We start from the raw sequence: 21,286 nt of genomic DNA, 5'->3' as shown, positions 1-21,286 counted from the left end.
AAGTAGACTTTAGTGGAAATTGCGGAACCTGGTTATGTTACAGATGTATGGGATTTTACATTGATTGAGTTAAAACTAACCCAACTGGTACCTGAAAAAGGGACATTATCATTAACTATGATAATTAATCTAATACTTTATATTTTGCTTGATGTAGCACATATGCTGTTGGAAGTCTCCAAAGTCTCAAAGAAAGCTTCTATTTGGTAAGAAAACTAAGCAAAATGAACAACCACATTCCACAAGTACCACTTTTTATCAGCTACCCTCCCAGAGGCAAAATAGTGTAACAGCACTGAGCCACACTTTTTGGGTTCAAATCCCACTTCCCCCACAAACCCTTCTGTGACCCTAGGCAAGTTACTTACCCTCAACTGTAAAATAGGAAATAGCAGAGTAATAGTACCTAACTCATGAGGTTGTTGAGGATATTAAACATGCTAATAGCAGTAAATCACTTAGAACATTTTAAGTGCAGAGTACAGATAAAATGCTGTATAAATGTTAAGCTGCTATTATTAGCTGCTATTATTATTAACAATTATTATCCATATAATAAGACGAGTACATTTAAATCCAAAGTTCTCTTCTGGAAAGTGATTTCTGTTTGTATTAGAGACCTTACCTTCTGTCGTGGTTGGTTAGGGGCGGAAACCACCACTGTGTTACAAATTGCCAACGCAATGAAGAAGTCGATAATGTACAAGGTCTCCAGTGGAGGATCTGGGATGGTCTCATCTAGGGAGGTAAAGAACTGAGGTGTAATCTGATTAAATTTGTCCAAAAGCCTGGTGTCTGGTACCACATCTGTTTCCTGGAGATCCAATAAGACAAAGTGTTGTTATAAAAAGTATCTAAATATGACAGTTTTAAATCTACATGAAAAGTAGCTTTTATAATCAGAATCTATGAAGCATGAGACAGTAAACTTTATTATTCTAAAAAAGATTCATGAGAAGTGAGAATAGAAAAATAAAAGACAAAAAAATGGAAAATCCAGAATGTACAATATTAATGGAGACTGCCTTGACTATTAAACTAAGCAGGAGAAAGGAATAATGCCTTTCACCAAAATCTAGTTGGATGAGTTTTCATATTTTGAAATACACAGTACCACAGCTATGTTTTATTGCATCTAGGATTCTACCTTGGGTGCAGATTCATCCAACAGCAACTGATTAGTTATCAAGTCTTTTTTAAAGTGAGGGTATTATTCATACCATGTTATTTTAACAAAATATTTTATGGCTCAAGTCACTGCTATTGTTAAAAACTAACCTTCCAAAGTAAAAATTACTAAGACCAGGTTACCAGATTTATCAGCATTTCCTAGTAATATTCTATAAGACATTAATGAGGGTTCCTTAAAGAAATTTTTAATATCCAGTATATTTGGCAGCTCTGCCCTATGCCCTCCTCTTAGAGATTCTTTGTATAAAATAGATCAAGAGATTCTGTTATTAAAATAATACCCTATTTTGTTTAACACCATGCTTCTTACACTTGCTAAAGAGTATTTTAACAAAAAAAATAATGTTATAGTAGAAATCTCTTTATAATCTAGTAACATATAGTCAACTGCTTAAAATTTTTTCGTATGAGTCAAAAGAGGGACTTCAAATCAAATTTTCACAAAAAATGCCATTGTATTCTAGAAGCGATTTGGATGCAGTTGGCTGATAAAGCATACTGAATGCAGGAAAGCCAGGAGAGGTAATTTAGAGAAAAAAGTAAAATATGGAGATGTGCGTTATTAGACTCAGGACAGTGGCTTATATTTTATGCTTAGGAGTTTGGTGAGAATTAGCACAGGCTTAATAAGAGTACAGGCTGGAAATCATATGGGTTTGGGTTCAGGTCTTAGACTCACTGCATACTAGCTAATGGCCTCAGGCAGCTTAACCCTCTAAGCTTCATTTTTCTCTTCCAAATAATGAATGGTAACTATTACACCTACCTCACAGGGTGTCTATATAAAGTAAATGAGACAATGGGTAGGTTGAGACCAGCACAACAGGAACCCAAATAATGTAATGTTTCTTTTCCTTCTCAAATGACCCACTCACTCTGAGGCAGGTTACGAGGTTCACAATGGATTTTAAAGGTTCAAGTTATCTGTTGTTACAAAACACTCTTAAATTTCTACTAAATACATAGATATCTACTGTCCCATAATATTTGACATAGCAAAATTTGAACCTTATAGTTTGAAAGAGTTCATGAATGAGTTGGCCACATTGCCGCATGAGTCTCAAACTAGTAACACTGAGCTGGTGCCTGTGCTAGGCCCTCAGTACTCAGAGAACCACCTTTTCCTCAAAGTCAGTAAAAGAAAGTCTGAGAGACTTCTCAATGCTCAGTCAACCAAGGGGTACCTGGGAAACCTGTTGCTTGGAATTTATCAAGGCCTAGTGCTCATGTGACTCCATGGGTTGGAACAATATATGCAGAGGCATCCTTCTCAGAATGTTTATACATATTAAGCAAACAACAAAAAGTCTCATACTGAAATAAGTTTAAGAAATGTTTAAATTAAACGAGTTTCTTTACTGTAGCACTTCTCAGAGTTTAATGGGTACTAGGACTCTCTGAGAAGAGGCTAGTATGAGCATGCTTCTCAAATTTATTTGTTAGAGATGTTTGTTCTATGGAACACATTTGGGATTGAGAGAACTTAGAAGCTAACAGTGATCTCATTGTACCAATGAGCTCCATACTGACTGATTCTGGCTTCAGAACATAAAGACTACTGCATTCTGAAGTCAATCTAAGACTAATGAAAGGTTTGTAACTTTGTCTTTGTGAAAAATGCTATTGACATAAGTCAATCTGATATGTCATTTGAGGAATTTAATGACTGCATGACTGAGAGCTTGTGCTGTGACCACGAGAATAAAAAGAGATACTAAAGCTGGTCAAAGCTGGGGCCCTGGTCAGCAAATCTGTGTTTACAGAAAGTACTGTCAAAATAAAGATGAGGACAATCTAGAAACTCGAGATCCTTAAAAGCATCATAAAACAATATATAAATGAAGAGCCCAGAAAAAGATTTAAGGAAAACTCCATATCAAAATGAAGAATGGAGCATTCTTCCACTTTCACTGGTCTCTCTAAAATAAGTTAATCCCTAATGGCTGAGATATTTAGTTGCTGACTTGAGAATGTATAGAACTATCGCATGCAATTTCTTTGTATACGACTGTATCTATAGGCATTTTTCCTGAGATCCAAATCTTCCTGAGAGTGTGCACTAAAAAAAAATTGAACTTTGCCCTTTCTTCTGTGATGGACAATTTCCTCTTCTCTGAACTTCTACTACCCCGAGAACCAGGCACACACTATCTAGCTTTAAATGACTCCATGCACATGTACATCTCTCCCCATAGGGTCTGTATGTTCCTTTAAAGGAAGGACTGTATCTTATTGATCTTTGGATTCCTAACTTAGTACCTGGCACTTGGATAAGCAAGAAAAATTTACTGTTGTCCGTTACCTACCAAACACTTGCTGATTTTACATTTCACAAAGAAAGGAGTAGATAACCAGACTAAAAATATGTTACTCTTTAGAAAACAAACACATAAACCTCTCCTATTTGGACTCAAATAGACATTTTTTTTTTTTTTTAATGCAGAGAAAAGTTATACTCCTAATTAGAGAACACAGGGCATGATGTGGATAGCTTCCAAAAATTTACATGGTTTCATGATGGGAATATAATATCTTTGCTTTAATTTTATAAAACAACTATTTAAAATTTTAGATTTGCCCCCAGGATTCATATTATGCTTTCCTACCAGGTTGCAGATTTCACGCTCAGGTTACTCACCCCCCACCCCATATAAATCCAAATTAAACAAGAAAACATCTGCCAAGATTCCTTTTTACCTTCTATATGGTATTTGCTGAAACTTTTAGGTGGCCTTAATATATAGGGAATGTTAAGACTGTTTTAAAACTGAGAATGACAGGAACTGACTTAGTTTATGCAAAACCTAAAACATCCAGAGTTTAGTAATGGTCAAAGATACTCTACATGGGAAATTAAGTTGGCCAAGCGGCTCTAATACTGCCCACTACTCCTCCTCTAGTTCCACCTATACCCGCGGTTTTTATTTAATTTTCCACTGCCACTCCCACTCCAGTTTTAGGAACTCACCACTCTACCTCTACAACTTTGGCTTAAGTATGGACACAAATGCCTTCTTCCGGTTCCCTCACATTCCTAAATATCACAGACCTGAAGGAAAAAGACAAAGGCCAATAACCACACACAGCCAATTCCTTTTCCAGACCACGGTTTTCCACAGTCCTGTGATTCTGAGCCTTTGCATGCACCACATGCTGTCTGTCCCAAGTGCTTTTCCTTCCCCTTCTACTCTGTAAACCCCTACTTAGTAGTTCAATCTTAACTCAACTTTTACCTTTTGGACAGCCTTTTTGATCCCTCCTCATCTCTTTAGAGATGATCACTCCCTTCTATATGCCCTCACTATACTTTGCATTAACAAGTATTACTGCATCTTGAACATGGCATTATATTTATTTACTTATATGTCTGCCCCTCCTCTACCCAGAATGAACTTGAAGGATGGAGCTTGGCTTATTTATTTTACATCCCAGTGTCTAGTATTATGCCACTGTCTCCCATTAACCCATTAATTAATTTATCCCATAAATATTTATGGTTGAGCTCTGGTGTCAAGCACTCCTCAAGGAAAGCGGTGCGCACACGATGGACAGGATCTTGGCTTGCATGGAACTCACACTCTAGTTGGGGGAGACAGTGGATCGAAAATACTAACCTATAAACAAATAAGATGCTTCTAGATTGAGACAAAGAGAGATGGGGAGGTGAATGGAAAGTACTTTGGATTGAGTGGTAGGGAAGTTTACTGAGGAGGTGACATCTGAGCTGAGACCTCAATAACGGGAAGAAAACACAATACAAAGATCAAAGAGAATAGCAATCCAGATAGAATGAACTGCATGCTTGTTAAATGAAATCCTCCAGAGAATTAAAGAAGCATAAAAACATTGGCTTAGAAAGTAAAGGTTTCCATTTCTAAAATAGGTAACATGAACCCATGGCTCATGGGCCTCAGTGCCTTTATAATGCCCAAAGGCTAGCACATTTTTGCCAGCACTTTGCCTAAGATCTTCTCTCTGGCTTGCAACCTCCTCTGCTCCCTGCCTCCCCATCGATGAAAGGTGCCATCTTACAATCTCCCACTTCCAGACATCATGGCTCTCAGTGTGCTCTCAAGCTGGTGTTCTTAGCTTGAGCTCCATGGATGGGCATTTGGAATCACATGCAAAATTTTTACAGATGTTAATTTTTAAGGCCAAAGATGTATAGCTTTCTGAAAATAATCTCCAAAAAGGGTAAAATCAACTTGTCTAGATCAATACTGAAAGATGATCTCATGTTTCAAGAAAGACCTAATTATCCTATAGAAGGGTGTGGCATTGAAAACACAACACAAAACCACCACACCAGAGCACCTATATAACAGAATGACATGTGTCACTGAATGGAATATAGGGTGCATGAAAACAAAATGGACTGAATGGGAAGGCTGAGACTGTTATGCAGCTTCATTTAACAACCTTCAAAAATGCTCTGAGAATGAGACACTGAGATGTTAAGAATTCAGGATGAGTAAGTCCTTGCTCTCAAGGAGCTAATGGTTTATGTCAGAAACAGAAATAAGGGTAACGTAATAAGGACCAAGAGAAGGAAGGAATGTGTGCATAGAACTCAGAAGCAGAGAAGAGCTCGGGAAGTCTTCATAAGAGGTTATTTAAGGTAGTTTTTAAAGGAATAAGTATTTTATCAGATTTGGTAGGGAGAGGAAGGTTGTAAGGGGAGAATACATTTTAGAAAGGGTAAATGGTATAGATAAAAACAAAGATTTCAAACTAAGAAATAATCCTTTGCTCCAAGAGAGAGTGAGCCTGGATCAGGAAACCAAGCAGGGTATGGCACAGTCCTGCTTGGCCACTAATACCCTGCTACTTCCACTAAATGTGAGTCAACCTATGGTTAACAAGGTGGGTGGAAAATATAAAAAGCCAGTAGAGGGATAGGTAAAAAAGATAAAAGAGAAGAAAATATATATTGCTGATATAGCCTGAAAATGAGTTAGAAGAGGTTGTGTATGCATTCTTTCTTTTTTTTTTTTTCAAAAGTTGGAGAAAAGTTAAGTCTAAATGTTTGGAATAGCCTGACGTATGGCAAAGATACATAACGAGTTTTATATCCTTAGTGCCACAGAAATGAACTAAATGAGTTGTACTGAAATGATCACCCTCATTACTGCAATTTTTTTGTTGGAAACTTTGAAAAGAGCCAGATTTCTCTTAAGGCTTTCATAGGACTAATGAGACCACTGAGGTCTACTCAGATCATGTCTCTACTATGAAAACCATATAATAGATTCAATGGAGAAGTACAAAGTTTCCCTAAAGCTGATTCATTCTTGTTAGGCCACCTACTTTAGAGATCACCGACCAGTTACCAGTCTCATGGCTGAGGAAACCTCATCTTGGTAAAACACAAGTTAATGAAATATGGAAGGCAGAAAAAGAGTTGAAATTTTATTGAAGTAATTTTATAACACGTTTTTGATTTTCTAGTTCTTTCGATTTCTAATTCTTTCATACAAGTATCTTTCCTTTTACCCATCTTCCACACGATCCTCTATGTTTTTCTGCAGTAAAATGGGTTTGTCAATGGGTATAACTAGACAGTTCCAAAAACTTCCCTCTGGGACTTAGGTATATACCCTGTTTAGCTTAAAAATGGAAATATTAAAAAATGCCCCTCTGAGATATAGAAATGGGGACGAAGACACAGACTTGGTGAAATTTGGGAGGAGATTACAGAAAATAAAAAGGCCTTGGATGGTACCAAAAGGCTTTTGAATTTCCCTATCATTTAGACATATTTACCTGTCACAAAATAACTGGTAAGGTTTGCTGGTTCTGAGAGTGAGCCATGGTCCTTAAACCAAGGTAACCTCTTCAAGCTCAGACATGATTGGTCTTGATAGGAAATACTGTGGGGTTTTTTTTCCCCTCAGAAATTATATACTACTTCTCAACACTGAATTATCCCCCAAATTAGGAAGTTGCAATATTGTTTTTCATATTTCTAATTATGTGTGTGGCAATCACACTGAACTGCAATTACGCAGTCTCTTTTCAGGTAGAAAAGGCAACAGAGGTTGGCTCTATTATAATTACAAGGATGTTCTTTTATTATCCATTATGGATGTCCAAGATTCAAGTCACGCATTTACACTTACAATGGGGCTACTGAAAGCAGCCTGTCTGGAATGAGGCACTTCACTGGCTCCTTCTCCACTTCCTAGAGCGGAACAGCTCCCAGCAAGATGATTCGAAGGTTTACTTTCCAAAGGCCCATTATGAACTGTCCTGCAGCTGGGGGCTCTCAGTTTTGCCATATTGCTGAGGGAGCCACTGGGAGTGTCTGCAAGATCCTCATCTTCAACCACGGCTTCTTGATAGGACTCTAACCTCTTGGCTGAAGGATAAAAATCACACTGGGTCATTATCTGAGAAGAACCATTTGCAAGTTGAATGTGTCAGGCCTTTACTTAAACAGCTTTTCCATGTCTCCTCCCTGGCCTCCAAACTCCCTTCCCCCAATATCCTTAGTTAATGAACTTACCTCACTGAGAAAAGTAGAAGCAGTCAGATAGGAATTCCCTTCTTTTCTCATCATCAAATCTACCAATCTCTCTATGTCGGTATCCAAAACTCTCTGTCTTCCCTCCTACTACTATGGATAAAGTTCCAAACACCAAACCTTCCACTTTTGATCTGCATCCCATCCCTCTGGCCTTCTAAAAGACTTCATCACCATTATAATTCTCCCTCTTTCACTATACCCATCTCTCCTCAAACAATCTCATGGCTTTCTGTCTGTGTCTCTCCGCTGACACTGCTCTTGTTAAGGCTGCCAATGAGCGCCATGTGACCAAATCTAGGGATCGCGTCTGCCCATATAGCTCCTGACAGTATTTAAGAGTTGACTATTTTCTCTTTAAAATGGCTCTTGGTTTCTCTGATAACATGCATACCTGTTTTAACTCCTGCTTTAATGGCTATTCTTTCTTAGTTTCTGCTGCTGTTTTCTCTTCTCCTCAGCCCTTAAATATTGGGCTGCTGCAGGAATTCTTTCCCTTCTCCACCTATATTACTCTTCCTTGGTGATGTCGCCTGGTCCCATCTTTGAAATATCATCTCTGTGCACATGACCTCCAAATCTATACCTTCAACTCTGACCTCTAATTGGAATCCAGACTCATATATCCAACTCTCCACTTGATACTTCCAGTTGGATATCTAGAGGGCTCAAGCAGATATCACTCACTTCCCTCAAGTCTCTTACCATGATCCTTTGTTAGAGAAGGCTTCCCAGATCTAACCACACTATGTATTATAAATGCTCTGCCAGCACTTACCATCTATAAACTATATATCTTATTTGCTTTTATTTTTTTAATATAAACTCTGAAAGGGCAGATAATTTTGTCTGTTTTGTTAATATAATATTCCCAGAGCCCAAAGCAGTTGATACTCAATAAATACTTGTTAAATAAATAATAGAAACTTTAAATTCAACACGGAGAAACGAGAACTCTCCCTCCCTTCTCCCTCAAAATTACTCTTTCTCTGGTCTTTCCCACCTTTGTAACTGGTACCTATTTATCTAATTGCTTATGCCCAAAACCTAGGATTCTCTCTGATTCCTTTCTTCTTCTCCAGCCCCCTGTATTCAAAGCATCACCAAGAGCTGTCCATTATTTATCCAAAATATATCCCAAATATCTTGACTTCTCTTCATCTCTATTACCTTAGTCCAAGCCATCATCATCTCTCAACTGGACTAGTGCAAAAGCCTTATAACTGGTCCCCTTGCCCTCAGCAACCCATTCATCACACAGCAGCTAGAGTGATCTTCCTGAAAGAGAAAGCAGATCAGATCCCTCTCTGCATGAAACTCTCCAGTGAATTCACAATTCACTAAGAATAAAATCTGAACACCTTTTCTTGGGTTATATAACTCAAAATGATCTGACTTCTAATTTTTATTGCCTCTTCTTTTTCCTCTCCTCCACTAATCCAGCCTCACAGCCTTCTTTACTTTGAAAATTGCCAAGCTTATTTCAGCCTATACCAGCTGCTCCCTCTGGTTGGAAGGCTTTTGCCCATAAACTTCAAGATTATGTATTTCAGATTTAGGCTCTAATATCTCTCTTAGAAAGGCCTTGCCCAACCATCCAATCTAAAAAAGCCTTCAAATCATTCTATATCATATTAACCCATTTTAATTCTCTGCAAAGCACTTTTCACTATTTAATATTTTTTCTTGACTTAAAAATTAATTTATTTGTGACTAATAGAAGCTCTGTGGGAATAGGGGCCTTAATTGTCTTGTTTATCATTATGTCCAGTATCAGGAATAAAGAGTAACTAATCAAGAAACATGGGCTTGTTGAATTACTAGTTGTCTGTATGCTTAGTCCCTGGAACAAATTTCTAAGTTGCAGGGTTTTAAAACATAAAATAATATTGTCAGATGTGTTTAGTTCAATTATTTATGTGTAAGAGGTTATTTCCAAGCAGCAATATTCCTTATGGAAATATCTCCTAGGCAACGTTTTTGCTAGAAAAGCCTGAAAGGTTAACCTGTTTTCATTCCAGAGAAAATAATACATCTCAGAATTAATAATGTCTCCGCAGAATTAAGTTCTCAGGAGAAATGGTCCATACTGTTACCCTCTTCAGCATTCAGTGTGTGAGAGTATGTGAGTGTGTGTGTGTGTGTGTGTGGTGTGTGTGTGTGCACACACGGACTTGTTTTTAGACCGTTACAAAAAAGACACCAAAGCTCTGGACATATATGTTAGAGAGGTGTTCACAGGCAAAACAGCACCTTCTAGAAGTAGTGCAATACTCTATGGCTCACAAACAGGAATCTTATCAATGACAGTTCAGTCATGACAGCAAGATTCTCAGCCACTTGGTATCTTTCCTGCATGAGGGCCCACAGAAGAGAAGTACTGGCTGGGAAGGAGTATGTATGTTCAGTGGTGCCTCTTAAATGTTACAAATACAAAATTTTAAATGCTACAAATACAAAATACAATGCAGTGCTTCCCACCATGTATTTTATGAAACATTACTATTGCAAAATACTTCTTGGAAATTGGGATCTATGGTCAAATGATTTTAGGAAATACTAACCTCACAAATGGGCACAGAGATTAGGCTACAGCGATGTTCACTGCTGCACTTTTTACCACAGCAAATGACTGTTGACAACCTAAACTAATGGTGGAGTAGTTACATAAATTACAGCAATTCTTACATGCAACATAGCGTAACCACCAGAAGAATAAAATGAGAATGGAAAGAGCATCATCATAAAGTTTTAAGAAAAATGGGTATAAAAGTAAAAGCATACTATGATGTCACTTTTGTTTTAAAAACATACATTGATGTGTACATGAGAAAAACATGAAAAGAAATACACTAAAATGTTAACAGTGGTCCACTCTGTTTGGTGAGGGTTACTGATGACTTTAAAATTTCCCTCTTTCTGGGGAAAAAAATGGTGTAGATAATAGAGGCTCTGTTCATCCCTCTGGCGACCAAATCAAAGTTGTGATGGAAACAAGGAGCAGCAGCAAAGAAAAATTGCTTGGGATCTAGATGAACAAGCTATACAACTAGGGAGAAATCAAAGAGAGCACTCTCCAACGGCAGAAGGTAGGACGGGGCGAGGACACAGGGCGACCTGATCTAGAGCAGCTGAGTGAGACAGAGGCTGCAGCAGTGGCAGAAGCCTCTTAAAGGGGCCGTGTCTGTGAGTGGATTTTTGCGATGACAGACTGCCAGTTCGGCTGCATGCAGGGGGCACCAGGGACTTACAGGGAGATATTGTCGGACTGAAGGTCAAGGCGAGACCCATCTGGTACAGAAGTGCCAGCGGTATCCATTGTTCCCTGTTGAGCCCTCCCCGCTACCAATGAGCAGACACAGCAACGCCATAGCTATGATGTCATCAAACTGGATAACAGAGATAACTCCACCCAGAGGATCCCTGAAACTCTGCCTCCCCCAACTCATGGCCCCACCCAAGCTACATCCAGGTATATCCTAAGCGAGTCAGGTGCTCCTTGCCTAGACTCACATTGGAGGCAGCTGGCCTCGATTTCTGGTGCAGCCTTTTGAGGCAATCCACAGCATCTGTGGATTGCTTGCTGAATCTTAACAAGTGGCCCCCGATGGGTAGAGGCTTGGGCTAAATTTGGCCTGCAGCTGAACCCCTCTAAGGACTGTGCAACTGAACACCTACTTCACAAATCCACACTAATAAGACCGGGAGACTTAGGAGCTTTGCTTAGTACATAGAAATAGACACAGAAAGGCAGCCAAATAGGGAAGACAAAGAAGCAGAAACCATATGACAGAACAGAACAGAGATCCAGATATAATGGAGTCAAGTAATTTAACAAATGCAGAGTTCAAAACACTGGTTATAAAGATGCTCAATGAACTTTTGAGAAAAGTAGAGAACTCCAACAAAGAGATAAAAGTGGAGATATAGATTATAAGAGGGAACCAGTATGAAACGGAGAACACATTATCCGAGATGAGAAGTATATTAAATGGAATAAACAAAGGAATAAACGAAGTGAATAAAAAAGAGGATCACATGCCCTCTCTAGAGGACAGGAAAGCCAATCAGGGCACTCAAACAGAATGGCAAGAAAACAGAGGCCAAGACTATAAAGATGATTTAAGGAGGATATGGGACACTATTAAGGCTCCAAATATTCGTCTGATTGGCATAAATGAAGAAAATCAAAATGCTGAATAGCTGTTTGAAGAAATAATGATGGAAAACTTCCCTAACCTGGTGAAGGAAATGGACATAAAACTCAGAGAATTCCAAAAATCAGGCATCTAAAGAGGCCTATACCAAGACACATCATAATTTAAGTGCCGAAGGTTAAACATAAAGAAAAAAATTTAAAAGCAGCAAGAGGAAAACAAATAATTACATATAAGGGACACCCATACGACTGGCAGCTGATTTCTCAAGAGACTATGCAGGACAGAAGAGCTTGGCAAAAAATATTTGACAGAACGAAGACTCAGGATACACAACCAAGGATAATTTATCCTGCAAAACTATCATTTTGAGTTCAAGGACAGATATAGAGCTTCCCAGACAAAAATAAACTAAAGGAATTTATCACCACCAAGCCAAAATTATAGGAAATGTTAGTGGGACTTCTTTAAGAAGAAAAAAACATGTATCAAAAACAGGAATAAAGAATGGTAACAACTACATTCCTATCAATAAGTACCTTAAATGGAAAAGAATTAAGTGCTCCAACCAAGGACTAGAGTGGCTAAAAGGATAAGAAAACAAGACCCCTACATAGGAAAAGGAAGGGAATGGAAAAAGATATTGCTGTGATGGACCTAGAAGGTATTTAGTCAAAGAAAGATAAACTGTATGATTTCACATGTATGCGGAATTTAAGGAATAAAAAGAACAAACTAATCAAAAACAGACTCACAAATATAGTGGACAATTTGGTGACGGACAGAGGGAAGGGGGGGTTTTGGGGGCTAAGAGAATGGGGTGAAGGGTTAAAGAAGTACAAATTAGTAGCTGACGTATGGTCGCGGGGATGGGGAGCATGGCATAAGAATGCAATTAGCCTTAATACGTTGGCTAGGTGATGGGTCAGGGGAGTGAGGGAGCAATTGGGGGGATCATTTTACTAAGTATATAGATGTCTAACCAATGTACTGTATACTTGAAACTAAAATTTTTAAAAATATTTTCCTCTTTTGGCTTATCTGAATTTTCTATAATCCTTTTGTAAAATAATATAAGATGAAACATAATGTAGAATATCATTAAATCCAAAATGACTATTTTTTAAAATTTATATGGCGATTATGTGATAAATACTCAACATTTTATCCCTCACACTCATAGGTAACAAAAAACTGGCTTGAAAATATGTGTAGCTAGAAGAAAATATAATATATATTTTAAAATCTGGAGCAGCGTGGGATTTCTAAGTTTAACATTTCTGGCAGAAATTATATTTATAATCTTATTAATATTCATAATTGAAAATTTTTATTTAATAAAAATATAAAACTTCTAAGCAAAGTTAAGACACTGTGGTAGGCAGAATTCTAAAATAGCCACCAAGATTCCTGACCCACCCACCTCAATATATACACCTGTGAATATGATGAGACCTCACTTCTGTGACTGCATTATGTTATATGGCAAAGGTGAAGATTCTGCAGATGTGATCAAGTCCCTGATCACCCGAATTTGAGTTAATCTAAAGAAAGACTATTCAAGGTAGATCTGATCTTATCAAGTAAGCTCTTTAAAAGGTGGGTCAGGACTTCCTTAAAGTCAGAGAGATTTAAAGCTATAGATTCTGCTGCTGGTTTTGAAGAAGTAAAATGCCATGCTATGGTGAGCTGCCTTTAGGAGTTCAGAATGGCTCCAGCTGAGAGCCAGCAAGAAAGCAGGACTTCAGCCCTATCCCTTAAGACTCAGAATTCTTCCAAACACCGACCAGTGAGCTAAGAAGAGGCTTCTGAGCCTCAGAGATCACAGTCCCAGGTGAACATCTGGTGAGAGGCCCCCATATCCTATACTCAGACTCCTGACCCAAAGAAGTCATGAGATGATATACTTGTGTTGTTGTAAGCCGCTAAGTATGTAGCAATTTATGTGGCAATAGCAAACTAATATAGTGATAAATAATAAACCAGGAAAATATTTGCCACATATAGAAAAAAAAGGATAACATTAGGGTTGATACTCAAATTATTTCACAACTAGTTCAGTCCAGTGCCCAAATGAAAATTGACAATGACCACAGACTGGGGAACAGCAGCCCAACATCAGCCCTGCCATCATAGATAAAGCACTCCTATGGATTACTAAGAATGAGAAAAAGTCATTTGTAACACAGGAAAAGGACATGATCACTTTACTAAGGAAATTTGAATGACCAGTAAACGTATAAAAAGTTAAACATCTCATTACTAATCAAAAACAAATTAAGACAATGAAGTGCTAATTATGTCTCCAAAAATCACATAGACTAAAAAGAATAACTTTGTCCCAACATTATTGGGCATGAAAAACAGGTTTCTCTTTTATTTCATCTATCATAATTTTTAATCTTATTTGTCTATCTTGCCTAAATTCTAAGCTACATGAGATCAGGGACTGATGCCACATATTAGGAGCTCACAAAACATTTGCTGAATGAATAAGTGGTGTTAATTGCAAGCCCTGTTATAATAGCAAATGAAGCTTGACCACATACAAAACAATACTATGCATTTAATATTAACTGAGTTAAAAAAAAAAAAAAGTCCATAGGACATCGTTGAGTAAAAGAAGCAAACCGCAGAACAACATTATAACATATTTCAACTCATAAAAGGGAAAATGTGTAAATAAATATGTTCACATATAGAGGAATATGGAATATCCATAAAGAAATGGATAGTTATATATTCATCAAATTGTTAATGGTAATTAACCTATAGCGAATATGGCTTTTAACTTGTTTTGGACACTTCTCAGAATTATCTTCATAGGAGCACATACTATGTTTATAAAGAACAAAATTAATGAAGGTCAATTCTTTAAAGAAAACTTATAATTTATATATTTACTTCCTGTCAGAAGTTCAGCTCTTTTTTTTCCTTTTTTTTAAATTTATTTTTTGACATTATATATTATTTTATATTAGTTTCAGGTATACAACATAGTGGTTAGACATTTACATAATTTATGAAGTGATCCCCCTGATTAGTCTAGAACCCACCCAGCACTATACATAGTTATTACAATATTATTGATTATATTCCCTATGCTGTACTTCACATTCCTGTGACTATTTTGTAACTACCAATTTATACTTCTTAATCCCTTCACCTCTTTCACTCAGTCCCCCAACCTCCCTCCCATCTGGCGATCACCAGTTTATTCTCTGTATCTGAGTCTATTTGTTTTGTTCGTTTATTTTGTTCTTTAGATTCTACATATAGGTGAAATCATGTGGTATTTGTCTTTCTGTCTGACTTATTTCACTTAGCATAATATCCTCTAGGCCCATCCATGTTGTTGCAAATGATTTCATTTTTTTTATAGCTGAGTGATATCTCATTGTATATATGTACCACGTCTTTATCGAATTGTCTACTGACGGGCACTTAAGAGGCTCCCATATCTTGGCTATTGTAAATAGCGCTTCAGTGAATATAGGGTGCATATATCTTTTCAAATTAGTGTTTTGGTTTTCTTTGGATAATACGCAGAAGTCTAATTGCTGGGTCATAAGGTAGTTCTAGTTTTAATTTTTTGAAGAACCTCCAGACTGTTTTCCAGAGTGGCTACACCAATTTGCAATCCCACCAGCAGTGTATGAGAGTTCCCTTTTCTCTACATACTCACCAATGCTTGTTGTTTTTGATTTATTGATGATAGCCATTCTGACAAGTGTAAGGTGATAGGTCATTGTGGTTTTAATTTGTGTTTCTCTCATGCTTAGGGGTGTTGAGCACCTTTTCATGTGTCCATTGGCCATTTGTATGTCCTCTTTAGAGAAATGCCTATTCAGGTCCTCTGCCCAATTTTTAATTGGACTGCTTGGTTTTTTGGTTTTGAATTGTATGAGTTCTTTATAAATTTTGAATACTAATCCCTTATCAGATATATCACTGAAAAATATCTTCTATTTAGTAGGCTGTCATTTTGTTTTTTGATGGTTTCCCTTTGCTGTGCAAAAACTTTCACATTTGATGTAGCCTCATTTGATTTTTTTCTTTTGTTTCTCTAACTGAGGAGATATATCAAAAAAAACAAAACAAAACAAAACTACTGGTAGGAACAATGTCAGAGTTTATTGCTTATGTTTTCTTTTAGGAGTTTTGTGGTTTTGGGTCTTACATTTAAGTCTTTAATCCATTTTGAGTTTACTTTTGTATATGGTATGAGAAGGTGGTCTAATTTCATTTTTTTTAGTGTATATCTGTCCGGTTTTCCCAACAACATTTATTGAATACACCCCATTGTATAATCTTGCCTCCTTTGCCATAGATTAAATGACCATATTGGTATGGGTTTATTTCTGGACTCTCTATTCTGTTCCATTGATCTATCTATGTGTCTGTTTTTGTGCTAGTACCATGATGTTTTGATTACTATAGTCTTGTAGTATAGTTTGATATCAGGTAGTGTGATACCTCTAACTTTGTTCTTCATCTTATTTTTCCTAAAACTAGATGTTCTTAACTAAGAATTAGTGAATACCTAGTGGCTGAATGTTGGGGTTAAAGTTCCTATGGAATTACTTTCAAAATATTTTTTAGGGAGATGGTTCATAGTTTCATTAGATTCTTCAAAGTATCTATAATGCAATATCACTGTCACCATCTGCAACCCATAACCTTCTATCACCACTGGTAATTTAGTGTCCTTTAAAAGAAAAGAAAGCAGTAGATTCTTTGGCTTTGACCTACTAACTTTTGAAGAGATGACAATTAAGCTTACCACCCATTTGGATGAGCTAAGTACCCACAGCTTAAATATAGTATTTCCATACTAGAATTATCAAATCTTTAAGTGAGTATAAAAAGACCAATATTAAGGTTGGTTTTCATAGACACCCAACACTCACCATTTTCTTCATGGCAGTAATCAAAGCCTGCCACACTACATCTTCTAAAAACCATCTTATTCTCAGTGAGGGTTCCTGTTTTATCAGAAAAGAGATACTGAATCTGCCCAAGATCTTCAGCAATGTTGAGGGCGCGGCATTGAACAGTAGAATCCATTTTCTCATTGTAGAAATCCATATCACTTTGAATAAAATATATTTGTCCAAGCTTCACAATTTCAATGGAAACATAGAGAGAAATGGGAATCAAGACCTAAGAAGAACCAAGCAATTTAAAAAACATTAAAGGGGGGGAAGAAAGGATGAGAAGCTGAATATAGCTAAGTATATAGTAAAAATCTTAAAATTCTAGGATGCACTTGACAGAAATTACCTGTAACAAAATGATCATGGTCCAAAACATATAGAATCCTGCCAACAGTGGTGATATGACATGTCCGTCAGGCTCAGGGATATTAAAAAAGAGTACATTTTCATATCTACTCAACCAGATTCCATGACCTTTCAAAAAACACACAGATATTAAATAAATGTTACATATATGTTATACAAATATGGAACTTTATTCCCAAAGAAAGAGAGATGAGTTTATTTTGGTTGAACATCAATTGCTTTTGGAAACAAATTCAAATTCAAATGACTATACATCATCCCCTATCTTTCTTTCTTTAAATTTCTTCCCAGCTCCTTCAGTGCAGTGGCCACAGGTAACTGGATATAATCAATATTAATATTTTGCAGGCCAAAGAATGACAGAGATAAGAATGTGACTTAAAAAAATCTTTGGCAAATAAAACTTCCGTTCCAAAAGTCTAACATTCATAAATTTTTAAAAATACTTTTAAATGAATATCTTGCTGAAACATGTCAGCAAATAATCAAATTTTACCTACCTAATGCACCAGTTAAACACATTATGAACAAAAGCAAGACACACCAGAGGACATCTGTATTTGCTCTTCTTTCTAATTTGCTGCGCTTATACCTTGGACCGCTGTTGTTCAGCATTGCTTTGGTTTCATGGCCTACGCAGGTAACAAGATATGTCAGAAAATGTATAAATTAAAGCCAGGTAGCAAATATCATATTTTAAAATCTCTCTGGCAGACAATTTCATAAAAAGTAGTTACATAACATATTTTGTTAATTTAGTTTGCCTTTGCAATCCATTTAGAAAAACAGAGACCAATGATTAAGTTTATCAAGACAAAATTTCCCTTCTGCTTTTAGAGACTGCATTTTGAGTAAATGGAACATGTTAACTTGTAGAAAAGCACAAAGGAGACAATGGTGAAAAATCAGAAGTGTAACCAACCTGCATAAACCACAATGCCCACAACAGCTTCTGTGTTTCTAATAGTGCATCCCCTAAGCAATAAATTTTCTTTACTGAGACCCACGCAGTCTTTGTTGGAATGTTCTCTGTAAGAAAGAGAGCATATAGATTCATTTTTAAATAGCAAAAGTGGGAATATAAAATGATTTTCAGTTTTCTTCATTGGAGTATTAATTTAGGTAGTTCACAGGAAAGGTCTCAAATCTGGTCCGTTTGCTTTTGTTATTTCAGAGTTATCTGCTTTGGCTATGAAAAATGATGCAACAAGTTTCTAACTACCATTGTTTTCTATTGTTCATTTTTTTGGTCAACTTCTAGTTTTACAAAAGCCTAAAAACGTTGTTTTTCTAGTACAAACTATATTTCAGTAATTAATAGCTGATTATGAGAGAAAAGTTCTTGGTAGAATTAGAAAATCACCATTTTCAAACCAGATGAAATCAAGGATTATTCTAGGCAATGATAATTAGTAACTGCTAAAATCATTAGATGAAAGGCTGATGGAGAACTTGATAATGAAAGGATAAGGTTCATAACAATCTTAAGAGAACTATCAACAGGACAAGGAGACATCACAGGCCTACAGATGTTATAGGATAGGAAGTGCATGTCTCTAAGGGAACCTCTCTCAGGGCAAACCAGCCTGGGATCTATGGCTTCTGGGGATCTGTGAAGCCTTTGAAATTGTATGCAATATTTTCTGCATATGTATGTTGTTATTTGCATATATATACACATTTGTCATTTTCTAGGGAGAGAAACTCTTTCATCAGATTCTGAAAGTTTCTCTACACAGTTTACAGTAGAGAGGGCCAGAGTAACATATAACCTACCATCACTTGGAGGCAGTTGGCCAAATCTAAAATGTGGTAAACTCTGCAGGCAAAATGACCTGATTTATTCAACATACGAATGGTATGAGGGCAAAAGAAAGGGCAGGAAGACAAAACACAGGGAGGATGCAATCAGTTCAATCTAGAATGTGGTAAATTCTACAAGCGAAATGACCCAATATTTTGAGAAAGGAAATACAGAGACATATCAACCAAATACAATGTGTCAATCTTCTATTGATCCTGGTTAAAATATATTGACTACAAAATTTTTTTTTGAGATAATTGGAGAAATTTAAACAAAGACTAGATATTAGATGATATCAAGAAATTGTTCTTTAGTTAGATGCAATAATGTTATAACTATGGTTTTTAACAGTCCTTTTCTGCTGTATATGCATAGTGAAGTATTTTCAGTAATATGATATAATATAGGAGTGAGGGAGGAAGTGGGAGGATAATGGAAACAAAGCTGGCAAAATTATAAAATAGTTAAACTGAGTGAAGGTACATGAGTGTTCATTATACTTCTCTAAATATGCATATTTGAAATTTTCTGTAATATGAGTTAAAAATTATTAATTGATTGAATTACTACAGTAGCAAAAATACAGTCAAAATCATTGAAAAAAATTAAAATAAGCAAAATGTATTTCACAATTTTGAAAATGCCCTCTTAATTCCAGCATTAAAATTAGATTATTGTCTAATTTTATTTCAGTCTATATACTTCAGTCTATAAGTTGTTTCTTCTTTCTAACATACAGAAAAATTGCCATTATATTTGCTATCTTTGCTAACTGGAATTACAAGGAAAAGAAAATAAAAACTCTTCAAAGAAGGTTTCATGTCACTGAAGAGGAGAAAACTAGATGTCATTTCACTTCTATAATTTGTAAAGCACTTTCATCTAAGAAGTGTATTCTTTCTTCATATGTATAGATTTATGTACCGAGGGAACTACAGGGTTATGGTCAGAGCTAGAATGTCCTTGGGTTTAATCGCATTCGACTTCCTGGTTTTACACATGAGGAAATTAAATTCCAACATTTACATTTCCACATAGCATTCCCAGGCAAGCACCACCCAATCCTCATCAATATAGCATGTTTTAGCCCTAGAACCTTTATAGGAACAGATTTAATATATTAAAGTATGAGCTCCAAATTTCCTTAGTAAGTGTTAAGATATTTTCCCCCCAGGAATCCTTATTTTTCACCATTACATCACTCTAGTAGTCCAAACAGATGAAAGCCCAGCTTCTGTATTGGCTGCATCCACCCAAATGCTAAACATGTCCTGCACCTGATGGGTGTGTGATATCTGGCACTTAGAGTGTGTGACCCCTGGATTCTACATGAAGTACTGACTAAACACATAGAGCTCTCACCCATTCAAAAGCCTATCTAACATCTGCTATGTGACTAGCACTCTCACCAGATGCTGGGAATGAAAAAACAAACACATGGTTTGACTCCTGTGGTCCAAGAGAAGGTGATTGGTATGGAAATACATAAGTACAATAAAAATATAACTATTATGACAGAAATCTGATAGTCAGCATACAACGTGAGGAAATAGTGAGGAAGTCAGTTCTGCCTGAGAGTAATAAGATCAGAGAGGCCATAACACAGAGAGTGAGTTTGACATTTTGATTTTTTGATTTTAGAAAACGGACCACAATATAATAAAAGGGCGAGTTAGTTTGGTGGCTAAAAATAATTTCACAGAAAATCACTGTATCTACCTGGGTTCATTCTCTTGTTAAATGCTTCTCTGCAAAGCTAGCTCTCAATACAGACATCAATAGAGCAGTGCCAGGGAAGTCCGATCACTAAGGAAGAAAGAATCTGAGAGAGGGAAGAGGAAATGAGAGCATCTTCCAGGGGAAGACCACTTCAGTGGTCAGACCATGCTAGTCAGAAAGTAAGGCAGCATATGCTGGAACAAACCACTATTAGAAGAGCTTATCGTGAATAGGGGAAGCAAAGGGCAAGCCAACACGGTGTCCAGGAATCCAGGGTAAAGTGACAATGTAGACTGTGGGGAAGCATGAGGGGCTTTGGGACTAAATAAGGGTTCTGGGGCAAAACTCAGTACCTAGCATAGATGGAGTCTCAGATATTAGACAAGCTGTCAGAAATGGAACACAGGATCAGAATTAGCAATGACAACAATGATTTTTTATAATTAAAAAAAAAAATACTACATGCATGCTTTGATCAAATTCTGGGCAGAGTTCTATGCTCCAGATCACACAGTGCTAGGTTAGTATTTCTTCCTGATATCTCGTGCTCGTAAACAAGATTCATTCTGCCACAGGCAACTGAGTTTGT

At 36.7% G+C, this 21,286-nt stretch overlaps 1 protein-coding gene across 1 annotated transcript in view; it reads right to left on the bottom strand.

Annotated features, from left to right (window-relative positions):
* The window catches only part of ATP10D (ATPase phospholipid transporting 10D (putative)), a 106,277-nt gene that overhangs the window by 33,441 nt on the left and 51,550 nt on the right, over positions 1 to 21,286 (bottom strand). Inside the window, exons 6-11 of the mRNA XM_006922476.3 lie at positions 18,097 to 18,203; positions 17,675 to 17,806; positions 17,155 to 17,282; positions 16,782 to 17,034; positions 7,311 to 7,549; positions 626 to 814 (exon numbers count right to left, since the gene is read on the bottom strand). Of these exons, the coding sequence (XP_006922538.1) occupies positions 626 to 814; positions 7,311 to 7,549; positions 16,782 to 17,034; positions 17,155 to 17,282; positions 17,675 to 17,806; positions 18,097 to 18,203 (1,048 nt within the window). The remainder of the gene's footprint in view (positions 1 to 625; positions 815 to 7,310; positions 7,550 to 16,781; positions 17,035 to 17,154; positions 17,283 to 17,674; positions 17,807 to 18,096; positions 18,204 to 21,286) is intronic.

Source organism: Pteropus alecto, unplaced genomic scaffold (genome assembly GCF_000325575.1).
Source record: "Pteropus alecto unplaced genomic scaffold, ASM32557v1 scaffold57, whole genome shotgun sequence".
NCBI lineage: Eukaryota > Metazoa > Chordata > Mammalia > Chiroptera > Pteropodidae > Pteropus > Pteropus alecto.
The sequence above is the reverse complement of the archived record's forward strand: the minus strand, read 5'-3'. Positions and strand labels throughout refer to the sequence as shown.